This window comes from Panthera pardus, unplaced genomic scaffold (assembly GCF_024362965.1).
Source record: "Panthera pardus isolate Hobbes unplaced genomic scaffold, ASM2436296v1 HiC_scaffold_10, whole genome shotgun sequence".
Classification (NCBI taxonomy): domain Eukaryota; kingdom Metazoa; phylum Chordata; class Mammalia; order Carnivora; family Felidae; genus Panthera; species Panthera pardus.
This window is the reverse complement of record NW_026526655.1, coordinates 78960361-78984431: the sequence shown is the minus strand read 5'-3', so window position 1 is coordinate 78984431 and position 24071 is coordinate 78960361. Positions and strand designations below refer to the sequence as shown.

Here is a 24071-nt window from a genome sequence, read left to right as displayed (position 1 = left end):
AAGGTATCAAGGTAGCTAGAATTTGTGAAGCAGAGTGGCTGAAAGGAGGGAGCTGTACAGAGAAAAGCTCCAGAAGCCTGCTGAAGTCAGCGACTAAGGCTATGTATCAACCTGTATCCGTGCAGAAACCCGAGACTAGCCAATAACAATTTCTGAGAAAAAAAAACAAGTACCAGGGAGCCGTAAAACATGTAATTCTTAGAGTTTACTAAGGACCAGGGATGATCTGAGTTCCCTTCCATCAGAGTGAAGAGAACTCACTAAATATATGGGACATTCGGTAGACACCCCAGAGACCTTAGAAGAGGAGCTAAATTAGCCTAAGAAGAAATCCTACTCTAGACTAGTCCTAAAGGAGCTTAAAAACAAACCTTCAGAGGATCAAACTAATCTACGATTGCCTGTCAAAACAAGTCCAGCATTCTTTTAGAGGAATATAAGAACAAGCCATCCACAATGGAATATTTACAATACCTTGAACCCAGTAACAAAATTACCGGACCTACAAAGACACAAGACAATGTGACCTGTAACCAAAAGGAAAATTGCTCTACAAAAACAGATTAAAGTACAGGCAGGTTAAGTGATTGCCCCAAGCTCATAGTTGGTTACTGCCAGATCCAGGCTTTGAACATAGGCCGGAGTTATGGCTTACAGTTTAACCACTATCCCAATCTGCATGTTGTATGACAGGACAAGCAAGATTTTTCTTCACAACCTATCCTATTAGTAGAGATGTGTTAATGACCAGAGAGGTGGCTTCAGGCATACGGCCTTGATGGAGTCGTTGCAGTGAGCTGCAATTATTCTATTTGGGAATTTCGGATTGTTGGTTGAAATGCCTTAATAGATAGGACAGCCCTATTTAATATTTCTCCAATAACTGAAGTATCGTTCATTTAGTCAACATTTACTGTATTCCAGCACTGTGTGCTTCAAATGACTACCAGCGTAAAAACATTTGATGTATGTATTTTTAGACAAAAGTATTTTGCAGAGAAAAGTTACCATGATCTTTGTTTTTCTCATTTGTAATTGGGTCTAATAATCTATGCCCTTCCTATTTATCAGGGTGGTCAGATGGATTAAATGAGATAATGCTTGTGAAACAACTTGGCTGCAATAAATCAATGTGTGATTCTAATGCAGTAATTATAATCAACATAGTGCACATTTCTTTTGAACTTCTTGCGCACTACAATGAGCCAATCAATTCACAGCATGGTCGACTGACATGGAGCACATGAAATGTCAAGTCATAAGCTATATGCCATCCATGAAATGCTTATGGGTACAGGATAACCTCTGGAAACTTCTGGTAACTACTACATTAAAGTAATCATTTAGAGATTTGTCGGGAACAATAAAGTTTACCTAGTTTAATTTTCTATACTGTATTTGATCCTGTTTTACACACACATATTGTAATATATTCTCTGTGTATGGATTTAATTTAAATGCTGTTTCCTAATATAATACTTCTTTTGTAATAACTCATATACCCTAGCAGAGTATTCAGGAAATCATCATTTAGCTGAATCTGTGTTGTGAGAGTAAATGTTTAGGCTTCTTTTTTTCCTGCAAGAAGTATAGGAACATACCTCCAGAATGACATAAATATCTCTAGAATAATATAAAGGAGAGGTATAAGGCTGATTTCAGTGTTTTCTCATTTATTATATAAAAGAAAAAATTAATGCAGTTGATTTATACACATTTAAATTCCATAAAACAAATCCATAGAAATTAGGATACTCTATGCATGCACTCTGCATTTTCTCTGTTAAATGTTTTTCTTCACAAAAATAACAACACATTTTTTTCTTTAAAGCCACAAAAGCAGAGGGAGAACAAAACATGCAGCACTGTACACATTTGCATAGTATATTTTACCCAGCATGCCTTGTAGAATGCTACACATTTACCTATATAAGAAAAATAAAAGGGGGTAAATTTTTAAAATAAATAACTAAAATTTAAAGAAAGAAAAAACATTATTTAACAAAGGCAATATATTTTTTTTCCACTTAGTAGCTGGAGATATAGCAATAGCTTGGGATATCAACAGCCCTCAGAATAGTAGGGAAAATCTTTTTACATCAATTTGCCATGTTTATTTTTAGTGTTAATAAATGTATGTTTTTCCCTCCCGCCACCCGGTCAAAAAAACAACTGATGGCTTTAACTTATGTTTCAAAATAGTATTCAGTACAAAACAAATTGAAGAATCCCTAAATACTTTTTTGTTGTTGTTGGGACATTTGTATTTATTGTTCTGACTTTAGGCTGTGAAAAATAGAAAACATTTCAAGTATGTCCAAAATTCAGAGGAGCCCTATGAGCTCACTTGCCATACTTTTTGTAGTTGTTACTGAAGGAGCAGAAATAAGAACAGTAAATATAATATGAATCTTATCACAAAATAACATTTAATAAGTTTTATGCAAGGGAATAAAATAAAAGAAATTACATCCACAGGTTGCAAGGCTATGAAATAAATTGCTGGAAAAGTATCGAGCAGCAAGTTAAAAAGATGGTAGATGAAATAAATCTGATAAAACTTAGAATTAAATCTATATATTTTTAAAAAATACGACTGCCAAATTTAACAGTGGATTTTGTTAAGTTTGTGCTATAACAAATGTGCTTCTTTCTCCTCAATCTATTTTCATATTATTGGCAAAATATATATCTTTTATAATTTTGTACTGTACAATATATGTTTTGCTACATTATTTATTTTTCTACTGCTAATGCAGATTAGAAGTAACAACATAGATTTATTTTGGCAATAAAATGCTTTCATTTTAATAACGTCCCAGAAAATATCGTAAGGCATATGAAAAATAGTATGCAACAATATAGCATTAACGATCCTGTATCTTTAATACATCCCTTATGCATACGGAATTCACACTGACTTCAGTTAAAAGTGTGTGAAAATGGCATGCAGGTAGGGCAAGAGTGGCCCTTACATAAATATAGACATAGCCATTTGTTGAGAAATTTGAGTGTTCAAAACATAACTAAGAACACTTACAAAATTGAAAAGCTAGAGGCCAGCCACTTTGGGTTCTCACATAGCTCTCATTTTAACTCCTAATTTTCAAAGAGGATGCATTCGCATACACCCCAGACCACTCTAAATTCATTGGTAACATTTTCTACCATGTTTCAGCAAACGCTTTACATACGTCACAAGAAACGGAGGAAAATTTTTATATGTAACCGTGACTCTCCAACAGTCTTGTTATTCACTCTTATTTATATGCTTTTCACGGTAAATGGGAGTTACAGCCCTTGTTCAAGATTATCTGATGAGATATTTTATAATCGTCTTTTTTGTCCCTCAATTACAGGAAGCATTTGGGATTAAACGATCCACAAGTAGATAAAGATAGTTGCCAAAAGAAGATGTATTTCATTGGAGAAAGTTCATTTTAATAAAAGAAGAAATCTTTAAAAAGTGATTTTTGAATGCTGTAGCTCTCTGCCCGTTTGAGCCAGTTTTACTATTTTGACTAACTTGACTGCTTAAGTCAACAACAAAAAAGTTATCCTTATTGTCTGCAGACAACTATCTTATTGACTGGTTTGCTCATAATTATCATTTAAAAGAGGAGGCCTGCTCTTTGTCTTATAGACACAATTTGAGTAAGTAACTCAGTAACAAAGTATTAACAGTATTTAAAGGTATGAGGAACTAATAAAACAAATTTTATTACATAATTTGCTCTATTTTCATTCATGTAGTCATCCAAAGATGAGTTTTATATAATTAAAAAGAAAACAACAGGCAACATTGTCATGAAACACAAAGGCAGAAATATAAAAGAAATAAGGGGTACATTCCCATTTATTTAAAACATTTATATGGAATTTGCTCCAATGACATGGGAGTCCAAGATAATGCATACCCTCACCTAGTAAATGGCTGTCCATGGGAGACATTAAGGATCAAAATTTGAATTTTCAAACCAGCTGCACTTAAATATCAAGTCTCTGGATCTATCCTTGCAGGCTTAGAGCTAGATATTATAACAAATTTCACAAAAAGGCAATTCCCTTGCAGATTATTTTATTCCCTCTGATGACTGATTTCTTAAATTAACTTTGTGTGCTGGTAAAATGTGAACCAATTCAAAGAAAACTTCACTAACATGGAAGAAATGAAGGGTGACAAGACTATTTTGGATACAGTTTAAAATTTAAAGGGAAAGTATATTTTAAGAATTTATGCATTTAGTTTTGCAGCTGGGTTAGCAGTAAGAGTAATAAATTTGATCACTACTTACTGAAAAGTGTTTTTCTCCTTAAAGACAGATTGTCTTCTCTAGAGAAGAGGTAGTATAAATATTAATATATAGGGCAATTTCTATAGTGGCATTACATCATTTTTATTTTTTAGCAAATACCAAAATAAAATTGTATAACTGAAAAAACACACTAGCATGCAAATTAAAGTTGCCTAGAAACATTCTTAACTGACATCCTGGGTCTCAACAACATTTTGTGATATGTTCATTCAGAGTTTAAATTTGCAAACCACCTTTTGGCATAATTTCTTTCTCTCCCTCCCTTTCACTGACCTAGCTTCCTAGTATGAATTTTAAGGCCCCCACACAAAAGACAAGTTCAAGTATGCAGGTATGAAAAGAGGTTAACATTCCAAAAATACGTTTTGCAAACAACGACAATAATAATTAAAGTAATTAACAAATTACTCAAAGGGAACAAATAATTTTCTTAGAATTTGTTTTATATTTAAAAAGTTCTTTTCATTAAGGACTAAGTGCAATGACATATTGTCACATAATTAAGACTCTCTTATTAGGAAAGACTATCAGTCTAAATTGTTAATTTCAATTTTCTTTCCAATAGAACTGTATAAAGATAAGAGAGAATAATCAGTCATTTATAAACATTTCCAAGTGTTGCTTTAAATATTGGTGTAAACAAGATAACATTGTTGATTATAATATTGGAGTCACATTGCCTTGAGAATTAACATCAGGATTGACAAATTGCATTCCCTTTTTTCCAGAACTACATTTCCACATTGTCACACGTGTCTACAATGTTACATGTTCGCAGACTGAAATTACAGAATATGTAATTTACATATTCTGATATATATACTGAAGTTACAGAATATGTGATTTATACTACAAGTTAAAACAGACTTAAAACATTGTAAGACTTGTTTCTCCTGCTTATCATTTGCTATTTTGAAATGAAGTCAGTTAAAAACAAAGTATTTGAGGAATATGTATTTTTCAAAGGTGCTTGATATGCTTGGCAAAAATAAAACTTTCATTTAGTATATATGTGTATTTAAGTATCATTTACACAGTAAACTCTAACACTTAAAAAAAAGGAAATGCATATTTCTTTTTCATTTGGAGAAGATAAACTTGTTAATTACAAAAGGAATGAAAAGAATATGCCAAATCAAAGTAAAAATTTAAATATATCCATCAAGAAAATATACTTTATACCCCTTCCAAGATTGTTAGCTTTTGAATAAGAATGCAAAGCAAAACAGGTACAGACACTTGATGGTAAACGACAGATTGGTTCTGTGCACAGATATTGAACGGACCTCTCTTTATTAGCATATGACATGGGAGACTTAGAAAAAAGGCTTTGAGAGGTTTTTAAAAACAAGTGATTTTCAAAAGTTGAAAGAATATGGTAATCTTGCTGACTAGGAAATATATGTAAATGCTGTTGCAGCTACCTGCCATAAAATGTAAATATCTTAAAGTAGTTAAATGACCAGATTGCTAATGCTACTACAGAAAAAGCTGAACAGCTGTCTAGTCTAAATTTATCACCTTGATGCACTCTTTGCAATTAAATACTTGAATGCGCACAAACAAGAAACCAGTAAAGCATATAGAAAAATGTTTTGGCTAATGTTCTCTTTCTCATGCAAATATGTGCTGTACATGTAATAAATATATTTTCATTTGCTGGAAAATGCTCTTCTTTGTTCTAACAAAGTATTCAGTAATGGCAGGTTATATGTTTATTAAAGTGCCTAATGAATACAGCTCTTTGAAATGTCTTAACTGAAAGTTCTGTAAGCTTCATTAGATGACAAAAGAACTCACAAGCCAATATCACATGTTAACTTTTAGAATTTACCGAGCCCATATTTTCAGTTGTATCAAATATGTGAAATAACTTACATAATTATAGGCATCCCCATCATCAGCTAAACAGGTTCATAATGGAGTATGCACAGTGAACAGGAGGAGGAGAGGGAATGTGGGAGGTCACCATGGGCGTCAAGAGATGTATAACTGATCAAGAAATTGGAACTTGTTTTCATGGCGAGGAAGATTATTTAACTGGTGCATGCTTTGAAAGCCTAAAGGTTGAAAGGCTTGGGAAGAAAATAAGGTAATAGAAATCAATTATCATTGTTTTCAAAATACAGTCTTCGTGACATGTACCAGTACAAAGGGATTTTTATGCCTGGTCCTTTGGGGGCTTTAGAAAAATGCATGCATTGTGGATTTTTAGAAACAAGAGGCTTTTCTGAAAGATATTTGTATAATATATAAAAGGGTCAATTTTCAGTAATTCCTTGGATCATAGTGAATCTAAGGCTTCCTTGATAATATAAGACAGAAGGTCACCAATTTCGTAATTACAGCCACTGGAAAAACTGTGAAGATTTCACAGGTGAAGAGGAGTGTTCATTAGAAATAAGGCAGCTCAATCTCCAAATTCTTTATAATTCTCGTCAGTAAAAATACTATAATTTTAGTGAACAGATATACTCTGAATCTGTGAGTTTGCTTTATATTGCAAGCCTTTAAGTTCATCATTTTTGTTTTCACATTTTTCATTCCATTATTTTGTATAAACACAGCTCTCAATATCAAAATTGAATGTTTCCGTGTAAAACAAGTCCTTAGCATGATTATAAAGAATTTGGGGAAGGGCTAGAACATTCACATATTCAAAGACAGAGACTGAATGAAGCAATGGAAAGATATGCAACTGTGCTGGCAGGAAACACGGGCCCCATGTTTGTGGTAAGTTGGACAGATGAATTCCCATCTGGAGATGTTTAGCTTCGCACTCAGGAGGCTCTGTGCCCATCCTTACTGTCTGACTTCGGATTCCTGGATGTTGTTGTGTATGTAGTTATGCTCAGATTAAGTAAAGGGGAAACAACTCCTCTTTTTCCATTTCCTGTGACCAGCTATGATTGGGCTTCTTTATATTATTCTCTCTCACTGCTAAAGAAATTTTGAGGGTTTTTGTTTGTTTGTTTGTTTGTTTTTTGCCAACTTCAGACAAGCTAACAGTAGTGACTAAACACAAAGCAAAACACTTTGAATACAACAGCTGTGCCAGGAAAGAAACAAAAATATTAAAATCTGAGGAGAGTGAATAATTTCTGCATTAATTGGAGACTTTTTTTTTTTTGGCATCATCAATACTTTTGGTGAGTTTGAAAGCCATTCTGGCAACGTTAACATATATTAAAATGTTTATACATTCCGACTTTAAATGTAAATTTAGCTTCCAGCAAATAAAACCATACCTGGTTTTGGCTTCTTTTGGTATTTTGATTTTCTCATTAATTAGGTTTTTGGTTTTTTTGGTTTTTTTTTTTTCAGATTTTTAAATTGACTACAACATGCTCAAGTAGACTTTCTAGTCGATTCACCCAAATTCCAACAGGAATTGGTTTATAAATTGGTTCCAACTGGAACTGGTCATTTGGAATTTCCAGCATGGGAAATTATTTTATATGTGCCTTGATAAGTACCCTAAATTACAAATCGATGTGTCTAAATCTAATGAAGAAAACAAAAGGTACTGTTATGTAAATGCCGCGCTTAAAAATATCTATATGACTGGGCATCTAATAACCATCTCGACTTAAGGGCATAATGTTTTTTTGTTGTTGTTTTTTTGCCCCTTACCTAGCATCAAATGACAGCAGCCCACAAGCACAGGAAACACTGTGCTGTACTTGCCAAGTTAAGATGATTGGTTTATCCTAGCAGTGCTATGGCAAATTGTCAACAGATGAATTTTTTGTTTGCTTCTGCAGACTCAAAGCCTATGTCGGGAGTCATGGCTATATCCCCCAGGCGATCCTCGGTTCCTATGGGGTTTGTAAGTGTCCTGGTATGAGTCAGGGTAATCTTCTTCCACAAGAGGGTAATGATCTCGGCTATGCTGGGAACTGGAAGACAAGCGGTTCCTACTCTTCCGAGCCCTTTCATTGTGATAATTTTCATCAGAGGTCATTAGACTTCGTCTTTCAATTGGAGAGTTCTCTGTGGAGTGGTTGCTGTGCCTCATACGCTGACTCTATAAATATCAGATAGTTCAATGGTTAAATCATGTCAGCCTCATTCATCTAGAACATTTAAATATACGTACAACAGTAGGATATGTACAATAAAACTCTAACTATCAGACTTAATAAAACATTTTGATGCACAAATGGTCTGCTCAAAAGATCTGGTCTATTCCATTCAGGACACAACGTTGCAAAGATACTAAAATGCTGATAGTTTATGAATTTAATTACATAATGCTAGGTGATTAGGCTGCCTATTAAAAATAGAGAATTGAAAGTTAATTGCTGAATGGAACTTAATATATCTAGGAATACCTAATAACTCCACTTCTACTGCAAAACTGAGGATTATTTTACTTTTGGGAAATAAGTTAAAGTTCAGAATAGCATCTGCTATTTTATTTCTCTCTTTAACTGGTAAAATCTTTCTCCTCCTAAAGTCACACACTTCACCTTTATCTAGCTGAATGTCCCTTATGCCCTATAAAATATTTTCATGAAATTATGATTTGTGCTGCCCATAAAATAATGTGTTTGTTTCTTCATCACACATAAACATTAAGGCTCTCAGCAGTGTTCTCTCCAAAGGAGTGTATAATAATTATGGAGCTGGCTAATTGATATTTGCAATTCTTGCTTCCTCAACTGAAATGTCCTGCAAAAATTATCTTCAGATATCAACTAAATTCCTCTAATATCATTTATTGAAATTAATATCTTCAGATACTTATTTGATGGCTCAGAAAATGTTATTCAACATTTTTCTTTAAATCATGGGAAAACACGTATCATAGCTGTGGCTCTCTACTTAGGTAGGTCACCTCCATTAAGAAACAGGATCCTGATGAAACCAAGGACCGAGATACATTTCCTCTAAAGGGACACTCACCTTCACCCAGTGGGAAAATCATTCAATAATTAGAGCCTGTGTCTTTCACCTCAGCCAGGAGGCTAACAATTAAATACTCATGGTCACTAAGAGAAATAGGCTCCAGGATAAAGGGCACCACATTAACTCAAGTGAAATTGGGAGAACCACTCTAGGTGGATGCCTTAGAGGTGAGTCAGAGTGTTATATTCATAAATAAAGTGCATTTCGCTTCTACCTGCATTATAGAAGCATATTGCTTCATGCATCCATTTCTCTTCCATAGTATACAATTTGGAGCCAACCCAAACTAGTCAGTGGATATGCCACACTTGGATTAGCACACAGGCAGCGAAACCAGGCAAGAAACAGTCCTGGTGCATACATATATATGTGTATTACCCTAGCACATTTCCCATGTTCATTTCCAGCCTCAAAAACTGCTCCTTTATAGGGCAGTTTTTTGCTTATAAAGATGAAATTTTGTAGGAGAGTAATACAGTTATAACACAGTATTTCAGAGAGTGCCCTTCCTCTCAGGCTTAACTTTACATGATCTATAATTATGATTATCATTATAACTCTTTAATATAAAACTAGTCATGATACAAGAGGGCTCAATTGACTAGATGTACCTCAGCCACCTGTGGGTTGGGCTCCATTCCAGCAGACTCTCGATAAATGGTAAATAATTATTGATGTCAAAAGGCAAAATTCACTTTGTATCATAATGCCTCTGGCTCCTGACATCTAGCCTTGAGTGCAACAGTAGAATAGCAGAAGAGAAAACCTCCGGTCCTTGAACTTGTCCCCAGCTTTCCTAAAGGAGACCTACCATAGCCGCTGACCAACATGGGCCCCCACACTCCCCCCACCCCAAGAAAACGCAGGGATCTGTCACTGTTTCCAAACAGAGTGACTCTACTTGTGTGCACATTCTATGTTGAGGAAGCTAAGGGACAGGCCCTATGGGCCTGTAATATTTTGGATTTTTTTTTTTAAAGATAACACCCACATATGTTTTCCTCTTCAGATTAAGGATAATCCCAGTCTTCATCCCCATTAAGTTCTCTGTAGAATCTTCAGTTGTAAGACTGTAAAAGCATGAGTGGAAAGTGGCAATACCTGTAACCCAGAAATTGCTGTGGGGTATGGTGACAGTGCGGTTGAGCCCAAATTCCTTCCGAGCAGAGGGGTCATGGGGGTGCTACTGGTTGTGTGGGTAGCACGCCAGTATGCTTCAAGGTAGTCTCCCAGATGTTCACAAGCATCCTCCAGCTGATTTTCATCCAATATAACATCAAACATTTCCTGCGGGTGACAAGACAAATCCGTTTTACTTATACTTCACGTTTTAAGCAATGAAACCTAAAATTCCACTTAATGCAGATAATAGCACCCCTAACATCTACTAGCAAATATCACATTGGAGAGGCTATGCTGGCAGTTTCTAAAGTTAAAGTCCAGTGAGGAGCTATACAGTTAACCAAGTGCAAATTTGGACATGGTCACAAAAATGAGAGCGCTCATGAAATATTTAGATCTTTCACTATTTAGAAGAAAAAAGATGACGTGAGTGTAAAAGTGTTATGTGTAGAAGACAGCAAAAACATATTTATATTTATCCATACATTCCTATAGAACTCAATTGTACTTACTTCAGAATATTAATGGCATTGAAAGAGGCATTCTCAAAATATTCTGGGCAATGACCATATCATGGGAATAAACATTTCTCCCCCCCAAAATATCTATGTTGAAGGGAATAACATTTACTAAGGCACTTTCCAGGATGTTTGTGAAAATGTTATCTGTCTCATGATAAAGCAACATGGAAAGAAGTTTTAGGATTAATAATAGAAATGCACATTACAGTGATTTCTGCTACCAAAAGATCATTGTGTGAAATGGTTAAAAAAGAACAAGGACCAGGAGTATTTAATTGTGGGAAGGATGGGGTGACACACAGGAAGTATCTGGTATCCATGTTTCTGTCAGGAAGGACTTTGTTCAACATCTGGCCTGTAAACAGGATGTGTTCTACCCCAGAGGGGCAAAGTGGCACTTCAGTGACCCTGCAGTGTGGCTGGGAACACCGACAGGATTTACCCAGGATGCAGATTCCCTGGAGAGACAGTCAGAAAGCCGTGACGCCTCACAGAGAGAAAAGCCATTCCATAGCTAGTGAAAGCACATCCCCAGCTTTCAACCACTGCATTCACACCTGCCCTCTCGCAAAATCTCCACCACTAGCTACCTGCTTTCACAAACTCATTTTGCCAAGATAAGAACCTTTCACTAATGAATCAAATACAGGGTTACTGCCACCAGCACTGATACTGCAGCTAGATTGTCGGTTCACGGAAACTGGACGACTATGAGTTGGTGGTAGGTCAGCCGACTCACCTGCATCAATGTGAGGCTTCCCTTAAGCAGAAGTCCCCATGGAAACAATCTTTTCCCCAACATTTATACTGGAGCGTTTTCATCACATTGATCTCTACTGCATATGTGGACCCTAATATGCAAAGCAGTTTGCAAGTCATTGGTGCAGTGAGAAATGTTTCGCAACTAGGCAAAGAATAAGGTGACTTCAGTCCAAACCGACTGCTGTTTGAGAAGACTCAGCCAGTTCAACTCATGCAGAGGCTTTCCCCTTATTGGTAGACTTCAGGTGTTGTTTCGTATGTTTTATTTATTCATCAAATATGTACTCAGGACCTATTTTGTGCTAGGTATTGTAAGTGTACAGAAAAGAAAACAGACATCATCCCTTTGCTTAAGAAGCTCCCCTCTTCTAGTGGGAAAGACACGTAATAAACTCCTTAATACCCCAAGTCACACTGGGACTTTAATTCAGAGCAATCTAGAGACAGTTAATGTTCTCAGCTGCAGCTTCCAATTCTGAATTTAGAAGGAGGCCCAGAGACACATGTGAAAGTTGGACTTTAATAAGGGAGGGAAAATTATGAGTAAATCAAAGAATTCTATCTGTAGAGGGAAGAGAATAAAACAGAAGAAGCAACGGAAGAAAGAGACCATGTGGCCCATGAGAGAATGGAAAAACAGCTCATTCCTACAGAGTCAGGCAACATATACCCTTATAATAAATCCCCTGTTCCACTAAATAACTCAAAGACATTTCTGCCTTTTGCAATCAAAAGCCCTTTCCCCACCTTAAAGTAACCCATCAAATGTCGAATCTGAGAATTATTCATACTGCTCTGATATGAACTTGCATTCTGACAGCTTTGCAGCACTGACTTGAGTGGGATGAGAACAGGCTTACCCCAGAGAATGTTGCACAGACTCAGACAGATGACACAGGGAGAAGAAAGTTGAAACTGGGCAGCACTGGAACAAAGGCTCACTCTGTTAGCCAGTCCAGGCTAACACGGTTCACAGTTTCTAAACTGTGTGTGATTTGGAGGCTGCTGTTTACATAATTTCATTTATGTGAACTGTCTAATTCACCCTCATAGGTCTCATTCTATAATGTGGTTCTCAACAAGGTGTGGTCTCAAAAACTCAATTTTTTTCCTTTCATAGAGTCCCAAGTTAAAGAACCTCTGAGGACACCTGGACTGAGGGTCCTGACTGTCACAGGACAACAAAGCCCAGAGAGGGCAAGACCAGGCAAGCAGCCCCCACAAAAAAGTATTATTTGAATAAGGTTTATATCCACTTGGCTGTTCCACACGCTACAGCTATACCGTCATGCTACAGATACAATTAAGCATACAGTTTATTACAAGTAATTTTAACAAAGTACTCCTCTTTGCCAATGGACAGAATTTGTATCCATCAGCACACGGCTGTTTGCTCAAGCCTCAATCATTTCTAGGAAACGATGCTTTTGCACCTGCTAAAAAAGACAGTTATATGATGGAAGATGATTTGAAACTGCTTTCATGCTTTCAAAAGCACAGAGGAAAGCAAATTTCAGCTTCTGAATGAATACTGACATATGCGGCTTATTTTCAACTAAGAAGAATTTCACAGCCTGTATATCTGTGACAATTTTTCTTTTCAACTGTTGAGGAAATAACACAGCTGATTAGACCAGAGTGTTAGAAAGTGAGTATAAGGGCATAAATTTTTAAAAATATTATACATGAAATTCAGAGAAGCAGCCCCATGAATTATGCAAACTGGCTTTGCCAATTTTTCAAAAATGTAATGGTTCAAGTCTAATTAGTTCCTTACTGTGCAATACGTGAGGCCTCCAGCGTGGGATACGGACTCAGAGAGTTATCTGATCAGCAGAAGAGGGTGTGGGTAATGGGACAGTCACAGGCAGTGAAGAGGGACCCACTCAATGACACCATGCCCTTGGTGACTGCCAGAGATAGGGTACCACTAAGCTGTTTTCAAAGCTCTACCACGGCAAACGCCTCTGCTATACTGTGATGGGATATTTTCTTTAGCTGAAGTGGGCAGAAATAATGTGGCTGCTAAAGTAAATACATAGTGAACACAGGAGTCAAAACCATTGGAAAACCAGGCACAGTAGGTCCCTTTTCTGGATAAGCTCATTCAGGAAAATGAAATACTAAAGCTTTATAAATAAGAAGAGTGAAACCCAGGCCTCCAGCTCACCCAGTAGTTCAGAGAACTAGATGACAGGGACGAGAGAAAGCAAAAGACTGATGCTGAACTGAATGGACATGAAGAAAATCGGCAATATCTTTTTAAAAAATTTAAGTACTTAACAACAATCTGTCTGGTTCTCCATCCACAGAGCATCACAAAGTTTCCTACGAAAGGCACCTGAATTAGGGCAACCAACTATCCTTATGTGCCCAGGGCTGAGTGTTTTTGGGTACTTGGGACTATTAGTGCCCAAATCTGGAAAACCCAGGGGGAACTGGAATAGTCGGTCCTCCTAGTTTTTACAGAACATAGAGCACTTCTCAGTTCCTACAGTGAGAACTGGAGCAGGTCCCATTTACTTCTGGTACATTCTTTGAGGAGGGGAGATACAGAGACAGAGTGTACAAGTCTTTCTTTATAACTATGAAATTCATCCTTTCTAGCACAGAAGGGAATGTCTCATCAAACCTAACATATAATTTGTAATAAGTTTTATCTAGCAAGTTTAGCAAGTTGCTAAACATTTTCCAATAAAAAGTATATTAAACTTAGAAATTAATTTTACCTTTTTTTTTTTTTTTTTTAAAGCTGGTGCATGACAGAATACTAGCTAGTGAGGAGATTAAGTACAAACTCTCCCACGGTATACGCATTGTTTTACATTTATTTATTGTGCATAGATAAAACCTCATGTGGGGAATCTTTCCTATTTCTAGGAGGAAAAAAATAATAGGGGTGGGTACGCTTTTATTTCTTTGCTACTAGAATAAAGAGATCCTGAATCTGCCACCATTAAAAAAAAACAAAACTGGAAAATACTATTCAGTAAAATAAAATGGCTGAATGGCAACTATGTAATACTAATTATAAAATAATTAACCAATGTTTCTTTCATATCACAAGTGCATTTTTGATATTATTAAAGCTTTTGAAGTCCTGAGTACTTAACTCAGTGACCAACTAGTGATGGGAAACTGTTACTAAATTAAACAAATCTAGGAGGTATTATGGGGATAAAGGAAAGCCTACCGATATTGTGGGGCTCTAGCAGTTCATCTCAGGTACAGTTTCCAGCTTTAATAAGCTGCACAGGAAAGACAATCAGAATTTGCCACTAATTTCGGGGGCGGGGGGGACATGAAGGCAAAGAGTATCAGTGACTTTGATCCCTTGTAGTTCCTGTCTTAACAATCAATGATGTTCATTAATGAACCCACGCACATTTCCTCACTACCCCCCTCCATCCTGTCCATTCCTATTCTTCAAAGAATATAGCAACATCTACCCGTGTTACTGTCTGTAGAAGCACCCAGTGTTTTTGTTACGTTCAAATTAATCCAATGCTTTAAATCATAGCACTGGTGGGAGTGAACTATCCCTAACTCCATATATCTAAGTTGGGTGGCTAAAATCCCTACAACAAGAGAAGTCTCCTTTGGATTGAGAGAACTAGATCCTATGTGGCCTTGTTTCATGAAGGAGACATCTCCTTGATTGATTACTGTCTTTTTCAAAAGCAGTATTATGAATTAAACTGTGGATGTCCAGAGGCTCTGTAATAGTGAAAGCACCGCTGGTGACAGTACTTTAAATAGATGGATGAATCCACACGATTCTAAATAATTTACATAAAGTGGCTGGAAGAGGGCAGTGGAAAATTACTACCATGATAGCAATATGATCAAGGATACGGGGCACCATTATTCACTTCAGAGTGCTTGTATTTAATAGAATAAATCTGAGTCTATTCAGCAGTGGAAAATAAAGGGTGACAGAAGAGAATTCCTATGGTGACTGTAATGTTAGAGGTTTGAAAGACTCCGTGAGGAGATGAGTTCCCCTCTTGCAGAGAGAGCAATCAATGTCGTTTTACACGCTCAAAAAAATCACCCAGCTCAGAGAGCCACAGGGTCATCTTATGGTAACACAAGCCAGCTTGTAACTAAGTAGGATTAAAGGATTACATTTCATTTATATATTCAATTGTCTGCCTGTCTACTTTTCTCACCATGTATTATGTAGCTCTTATGTGTATTACCACAGTACTGGGCCAGTTCGAACTTTGGCCTTCTTAAAATGTACTATTTTCAATTTCTCTGAAAAGGACAAGGGTACCGATACCCAGTGAAACCAAAATGAAATCTAATCATGTAGTGTATACATGAATATTCCAACTACAAATTCAGGCCAGTCATATTAAAAAAAAATGGGTCCTAGGTTCATTGGCCCCTCTTCTGTCTGCATCCCACGTTTTCTTCTGTGAATCCAGGGCAGTCAATGAGGCACTTCTTCCCTCTTCCAGAGTAGAGCTGTCTGTGGCAGATTAAACATGGCCACATATTCTTTTGACGCTCCCTGCACTGAGATGGAGAATTTATGTCCTCTCTCCTTGAATCTGCGCAGCTTCTGTGATTCCTTTGCCTGGCAGAATGCTGTAGAAGTGACGCTGTACCATTATCTAAGTCCAATATCTAAGCTTAAGAGATTGGAATGTTTGGCTTTCAGAGCCCTGGGAGCTGCCATGTAAGAAGCCTATATCCCTGTGGGAGAGAGCCCATGGAAAGGCCCAGCAACCATGTGGAGACAAAGAGGAAGGAGCTGGCTAAGCCCGGCCTTCCAGCCATCCCCACTAAGGAACCATGTCAGCCACCGGCTGAATACCACCAAATACTCATTGTTTGAAGTCACTAAGTTTGAGGGAAGTTTATTGCACAGTTATGGATAAACAAAACATTGTCCCAGAACAAGGGTGGCGACTTTGGTGCAACTTTGGTAGGGTGGCTACAGGCCTGCTTCCTGCTTCTATAAACAAAATTTCACTGGAACACATGCACTCACTTACACATTGGGTATGGTTGCTTCCCTGCTACCAAAGCAGAGTTGAGTAGTTTTGTGAAGAAGACCATAGGGCCCACAAAACCAAAAATATTTGCCTTCTGGCCTTTACTGAAAAAGTTTGCTCACCCATCTCTTAAAAGAAGCTTCCCCAGGGTGCCCGGTGGCTGAGTGTTGGACTCTTGATTTTGGCTCAGGTCATGATCTCATGGTTTTGTGAGTTCAAGCCCCATGTTGGGCTCTGTGCTGACAGTGCAGACCCTGCTTGAGATTCTCTCTATCTTTCTCCCTTTATCTCTGCTCCTCCCCCACTCATGCTATCTCTCTCTCAAAATAAATAAATAAACTTAAAAAAAAAGAGAGAGAGAGAGAATCTTCACCTGTGAAACCCAAGTTTCTCTTTCCAGGAGGATATATAATAACCAGTTTGCTGCCATTTACTATCTGATGCTGACTTTGGCCAAGTCTTATGTTCTTTGGAAAGCCAATTCACCTCTCTTGGTCTCAGTTCCCTCCTTTGAAAAATGAGGAGGTTGGACTAGATCAATCTTTCCCTAGAAGTGTTCCACGAAACACTAGATCCATAGGATGCTCTGTGGAAAAATGGTTCCACAGTCAAAATTTAAGGGAAACACTGTATACTATCCTGATGGAGATATAAAACACTCATTAGCATATTAAGGCAACTGTAGTAGAGAAATCAGTTTATCTTTGTTTACATAAGTTGTTTCTTCAAACATTTTTGGTATCAGAACTCTCCCCATAGCACCTGCTGACATCACATGGAGATCATATTGGGAAGAAAACACTCCAGGAAATACTACACTGGCTGCTTTTCAAGGTTCCTTTCTGCTTCAACAATCCCTGAGCCTAGGATTCATTTTTCTGGCTACAGAGAGCTAAGTTTTTTCAGCACTATTTTAGACTTCCCTTTCTAAAGACTGCTGCCTTTAATTTCTTAGCAATGTGCGACTCTGCCAGTATAATTTGCTGACTTTTCAGATTGGAGATGTAGTGGCCAATTAAGCAAGTTGTAAACTCTCCTAGAGGAACTAAAATGACACAGTGATCACCAGTCTTTCAGTGACAATTATAATCATGGTCTTAAAGTAAAGTAGGGACAAATGCAGACACATTTTTAAATTACTACTAGTTTTTATAATCCAAAGATTTTTTTTTCACATGTGCCAACATAGAGTGTAAAATTCCTTCTTAGCATTACAAATGCTATTCAAACAATATCAAATGAACATGTTTAATAATGTAAACAGTGTTTAGAAAATATTAAATACAAAGTAACCTTACTTATCCAGACTGCTTGTTTAATATTTCAGGTTATCCGATCAATTACATAAAACAAGAATTTGCTGCAGAGGGGAGCCTGGGTGGTTCAGTCGGTTGAGCGCCCCACCCTGGATTTCGGCTCAGGTCATGATCTCACGGTTTGTGGGTTTGAGCACTCACAGTGTGGAGCCTGCTTGGGATTCTCTCTCTCTTTCTCTCACACTGACCCTCTCCCTCATGTGCACGCACATCTGCCCATGCTATCTCCCTCTCTCTAAGTAAATAAACTTAAAAAAACTTTTGCTGCTGAGACATAATAGAGCAAGACTGTCTCCCAAGTGCCTGAGGCTGTGTGAGATTCCTGACATGTGGACAAGTCCTAAGGGACCTCACAGTATTATTTCCACTTAAGTATGCGCCTATATTTTCTTGGTTCCAGCTATTTCAGAGGTAACAGATGCATTACATACACAACTATTCAATTTTCAGACCTCTCAGAAGCTAAAATGCCTCAGTTTTAATAGGACACAAGTATTTTCTCTAATAGTCATGAGGAATAAATATTAATAAACTCATTCTCGTAAAAAGATCAAACTAAAAAGAAACAAGTTTAATTCACCTAGAACGTATCTCAAGAAATCACTTACTAATAAGACTTCTAAAACATTACTCACCGAGACTTACATATATATTAGCCTAAACCAGTGGTTCTCAACCAGGAGTGATTTTTTTTTTTTTCCCTAAAGGACATTTGGCAATGTCTCGAGACATTTTTGGTGGTCACAATTTGGAAGTTGTTGCTGGCCAGGGATGTTGCTAAACATCCCACAACGCATAGGACAGGTTCCCATAACAAAGAATTATCCAACCTAAACGGTCAATAGTGCTGAATTGGAGAAACCCTGATCTAAACCACTCTTTTGGGGTGCCTGGCTGGCTCAGGTGGAAGAACATGTGGCTCTTGATCTCAGCGTCATGACTTCAAACCCTGCGCTGGGTGTAGAAATTACTTAAATAAATAAAACTTAAAAAAAAAACACTTTTAATCTATAAGACATTTCTGAAGTAATATCTGTAAGGATATTATGATCTACCAAATTGTTTGCTGAGAGCTGACTTAATCAACTGCAATCTATTTTTTAAAAAGTGAAGTGTAGTTGACATATCCTATCAGGACACACTGATTCCACAATTGTATACATTACAGAATGCTCACCACAAGTGTAGCTGCCATCTGTCACCATAAAAAGTTATTACAAATTATTGACTATATTCCCTATGCTGTACTTTTCATCCCCATGGCTTATATTCATTTATAACTGGAAGTTTGTACCCTGTAATTCCCTTCACCTATTTCCCCTGCCTCCCCTCTGGCAATCATCAGTTTGTTCTCTGTATTTGAGTCTGTTTTCTCCTCTTTGTAGCCAACTGTCATCTTATTAGATTATACAGTCCTTGAAGGCAGGCACGTGCCTTTGAATCCCTAGCACCTAGCAAGGTAACAGGCCTAATGCTTGAATAATATTTGCTAAATGTCATTCTTGTAAGTGAGCCACACGGAATTGAGATGACCAAATATTTGAGTTTGTCTGACTTAACCATACGGTGACGTGGATACTATGTCCTCAGACATGCTCACGGACCATCGGTAGAAGTATCTGATCTTAATGCCATTTTGTTTGTTTGTTTGTTTGTTTGTTTGTTTAGCTTCTTTTTTTTAATTCAATTTTTTATTTTTTTTAAATTTACATCCAAATTAGTTAGCATATCGTGCAACAATGATTTCAGGAGTAGATTCCTTAGTGCCCCTTACCCATTTAGCCCATCCCCCCTCCCACAACCTCTCCAGCAACTCTCAGTTTGTTCTCCATATTTATGAGTCTCTTCTGTTTTGTCCCCCTCCCTGTTTTTATATTATTTTTGTTTCCCTTCCCTTATGTTCATCTGTTTTGTCTCTTAAAGTCCTCATATGAGTGAAGTCATATGATTTTTGTCTTTCTCTGACTGACTAATTTCACTTAGCATAATACCCTCCAGTTCCATCCACATAGTTGCAAATGGCAAGATTTCATTCTTTTTGAGTGTCAAAAAGAATGATCTTAATGCCATTTTGAAACAATGAGGATATCACTTTACTTGACATATTTTTTGCTTTTAAAATTTTTTTAAAAATTTTTTAAATGTTTATTTTTTAGAGAGAGAAACAGAGCACAAGCAGGGGAGGGGCAGAGAGGGGCAGAGAGGGGCAGAGAGAGAGAGAGAGAGAGAGAGAGAGAGAATCCAAAGCAGGCTCCAGGCTCCGAGCCATCAGCACAGAGCCCGACCCGGGGCTCAAACTCACGAACCGTGAGATCATGACCTGACCCGAAGTCAGATGCTTAACCCACTGAGCCACCCAGGTGCCCCTCTGCTTTTTTAAAATACTCTTCTCTTCCTTGGGCTCCATAGCCTTCATGGTTTCACTAACATCTCTACACTGATTAATTCCAAAATCTAGATAGAATCAGTCTTGCAGTTGAAAAGGGTCTTAAACACCATATCCTTCAGCCTTCACCAGAAGAGATTCCTCCCACATCTTGACATCTGTTTCTAGAGGCCACTCCACCTCCACCCTGCCTTCAAATGAATGCAGTGAGAGACTAGGAGCTCAGTACTTAGAAAGGCATCCCATTCTTCCTGGCATTTGCATTTGAGTAGACTTGTAAAATGCCTTGCTCCTTGTGGATGAGTCTGCTCACTCTGTCCAGTGAAATTAGACACACCTACCTGCTCTCTAGTCAACACAGATCTGCTCCCAAAACTTCTGCAGATCTTGGGGCCACCTCAGGGACCTCACAGAACTAGGCTGCCTGCACAGCGTAGACCCTTCTACCTCTCTGAAGGTAGATATGATCAACGAATTTTGAGGTATTAATCTGTGTTTCTCCTTTTGTATTTCCCCCTTTTCTTTTCTACCACTCATGCAGGTGGCAGGGTCTGGGCTTCCTTGTCTGGGGGGCAGGGGAGGGGGTGCTATGGCAGGAAATTGCCAGCTCTCCATTTCCCTTCCTGGGTTTTGTTTCCCAAAAGCCTAAATTGGTTGGAGAGATTCTGCTAACTGACTCAGGAAACAGTAGAAGGTGGGGATGCTTTTAGATACAACAAAAGCAAAGAGGAAGTTCTGTTAATAGCAACAGTAGGGGAAAAGAGGGAGACACCTCCTCTCCCCCAGACATAGAAGAGAAAGGAACTCTCCTGCCAATGTCCCAGAGAGGAGGCGCTTATCTAAAGATTCCCTGCCTTACCAAAGATTCTCTGTTCCAGATGAGGTTTGATGCAGCAGAATATCCATCCTTAAGGACCACATGGGCATGGCCAATGGTTGTCTGAACTGGAACTCCCCCCCACAACTCCCTCAACTTCCTCACCAACCCCCGCCCTACCCCACCCCCAGCCCCCATCCCTGCCCAGGTGAGGTCTTTGTTCTGCCCTGAAGATATTTCTTGCACAGCAAAGTTGGGGCCAAAGATTCACCTGCACTACACAGCTCTGTGCAGAGGTAGAGAGGCATGGGAAACAGAGCTTTGTTGGAGTCAGACAGATCTAGGGTTGAATCTTGGGGCTCATTTACTAATTGTCACCTCCAACAAATTTCTTAGTCAGGGACTTAGCTTCTTTCCCTTCTAGAAAGCAGGGATAGTGTTATCTACTAGAGTACTCTCAGATTTCCTGGAAAATTTGCTGTGATGAGTGAAGTCAGCAGAAACCCCGGGATGGGGGTTAGGGGACCTTGGCACCTTCCAGAACCACTACAGCATTCAAGCCAAGGCCACGCTCTCCACAGGCTGCTCCTAGCCAGTCCCTGAGCACAGCGTGGGGACTAGAGCCTGGACATTTCTGCCAACATGTGACAAACATGCAAGAAATCTGCATCTCAGTCTGAGGCTCCTTCTATCCATTTCTCCTTCCTTCCTCCTTTCCTTTCATGAGATCAGACTTAACGTCTGATCAGAAGGCTCTCCTGCCTTGTTCTGCCCCCTTTCTCAGGCATTTTCTCCAATCAGTTTTCAGTTCTAATTCCATTTAGGTGTCTGCTTCCCAGAAGACCCAAATTGATACAACTCTACATAAAACTATTCTAAAAATTGGAAACAATAGCATAGTTCCTAGCTTTTGGTAACTGTTCGATAAAGGTTAACATCCTTTAGCTGGGAAAGATTATAGAGTCAGGGCTGGGTAATACATTCTTCAATATACATGCAGTGTTTTAATCATACATCCCATTTTGCAAGTGGACTTCATTCATAGGCCATGTGTAGTGAGCCTTCTTAACATAGCACTCCAGCTATCCAAATTATCTGTGGACAGGTAACCAGGCGTGTATATAGGTGGGTGGGACTGTGAGGGCAGGAAACTGGCTTTGACACCAGACAGATCTAATCTAATCCTAATTTGCTGTGTGACCTTAGTAAAATCATTTAACCTCTCTCTCTCTTCAGTCGCTTCATCTACAAATGGGGATAATATTGCCTACTTTACTAGATAACAGTGAAGATTAGAGATAATCTATGTAAAGCATCTAGCACAGTATCTGGCCTATCCAATAAAAGGATGCATCATACTCTTATTGCCTTTCATTCACTCACTCGTCAAAAAAAATATTTACCGTGGGCCTACCATAATAAAGGACTGAGATAAAACAGTAAAACGGACAGGGACAGATCCTTACAGAGCCTGACAGGTTAGGCATGGCACAATGCAAAGTACATCCAATAATTATAACAGAAACACCTAGATGGTGCTTAGTATGTGCCAGTCCCTGTTCTAAGAGCTAAGAGTCTCTCATTGAATCTTTATACCAACCCAGTGAGGTAGATACTTGCTGAAGATTACATAACTAGTGTGGACTTGAACACAGGCAATTTGGCTCCACAGTCCATACTTTTTACAGCTATGCTGTATTGTCTCTCTAAACATCTGAATTAGATTTTATGCTTCCACAGAGCATAAATGATCCTTACACAAGTATATGAAAAAATCTAGTGAATCAAATCAGTAGGAAAGACAGTTATTTCCTTTAGACAAACACAGGCACAGAAGTAGTAAATCAGCTGAGCAGGAGTAGACACTGATCAGCCACTGGTGACCCATATGATAGCAGTTATGTCCCCCAACACCCACCAAAATCTCTGCCATTTTCTTGGCTTCCAACTCAGCCGCTGTTTTCTGGCAATGGCACTAGGAGTAGAGTTGCTATAATACGGTTTTTCATTTTTCTTAACCCTGACTTCTTCTTTATCTGCTATAACCACAGGGCTCTTCTTGTTCCCATAAATTCTCAACCTTCAAGGTCCTATCTTTTCTGCCTACTGGAACTTCCTGGCAGAAAAGTTAAAGAAAAGTCAAATCAGTATGTTTTATTTTTCTTCTCTGTTCATAAAAGTGCCGGCATGACTGGATTAAGTAGTTTGCTGAGTGTTTGTGAGGTAATCAAGGTAGCAGGCAAGGACATCAGACGCTGAACACTAGGTTTAGTTCTTACTACATGGCAGACACCCCCCGTTTCTGGATGCCTGAATGTAGCCAACATGACAGCAGCAGTTTGTTTGAAAAATACCTTAATGTTTACGACAACATGTCATTGCCATCATTCTAGAACAAAAATGGCAATGGTAACACGAAAACAAACAACAACAACAACAACAACAAAAACAACAAAACCACCACTCTCTCCTGTCTAGGCAAGAATGATTATGACTAAACACAATGGTACTTACTGGGGGGCATTGTGCAAGTTTATCAGCTGCCACCAGTTGAACATTTAAGTGTTTACTTTGGGACTTTCCTCTAGATTTAATCAACCGCTGTAAAACCTGATAGAAGAAGACATAAATCAACAAGTTAAAAGAAAACTAAAAAAAAAAGACAAGATCTTTTAAATAGTCTGTTTAAGCCCTGAGTATTAATAGAGAAGAAATACAATATGAAAAACCATATATATATATAAACTCTGTAATGACATCACCCACTTACACTGGCTCTCAGTTATAGTGGATTTGATAGGTTCATCCTATTCTCGCTCCGTGTGAGGCCTTGGTGGGATCTTGAGTTCCCGCCCTAGATTTTACCCAGAGAGTTCAAAGAGAGCCCTGCAAAAGTGGAGGAACTGATCTGTAC

General features: G+C 38.1%; 1 protein-coding gene across 7 annotated transcripts in view; it reads right to left on the bottom strand.

Moving 5' to 3' along the window:
• Window positions 1–1653: 1653 nt before the first annotated feature.
• The window catches only part of CACNB4 (calcium voltage-gated channel auxiliary subunit beta 4), a 256280-nt gene continuing 233862 nt past the window's right edge, over window positions 1654–24071 (bottom strand). For all 7 annotated transcript variants that reach the window (XM_019456340.2, XM_019456351.2, XM_019456358.2 and 4 more), the window contains 3 exons: window positions 23672–23767; window positions 10329–10514; window positions 1654–8343 (listed from right to left, as the gene is read on the bottom strand). In XM_019456340.2, the coding sequence (XP_019311885.1) occupies window positions 8083–8343; window positions 10329–10514; window positions 23672–23767 (543 nt within the window). In that variant the 3' untranslated portion in view covers window positions 1654–8082. The remainder of the gene's footprint in view (window positions 8344–10328; window positions 10515–23671; window positions 23768–24071) is intronic.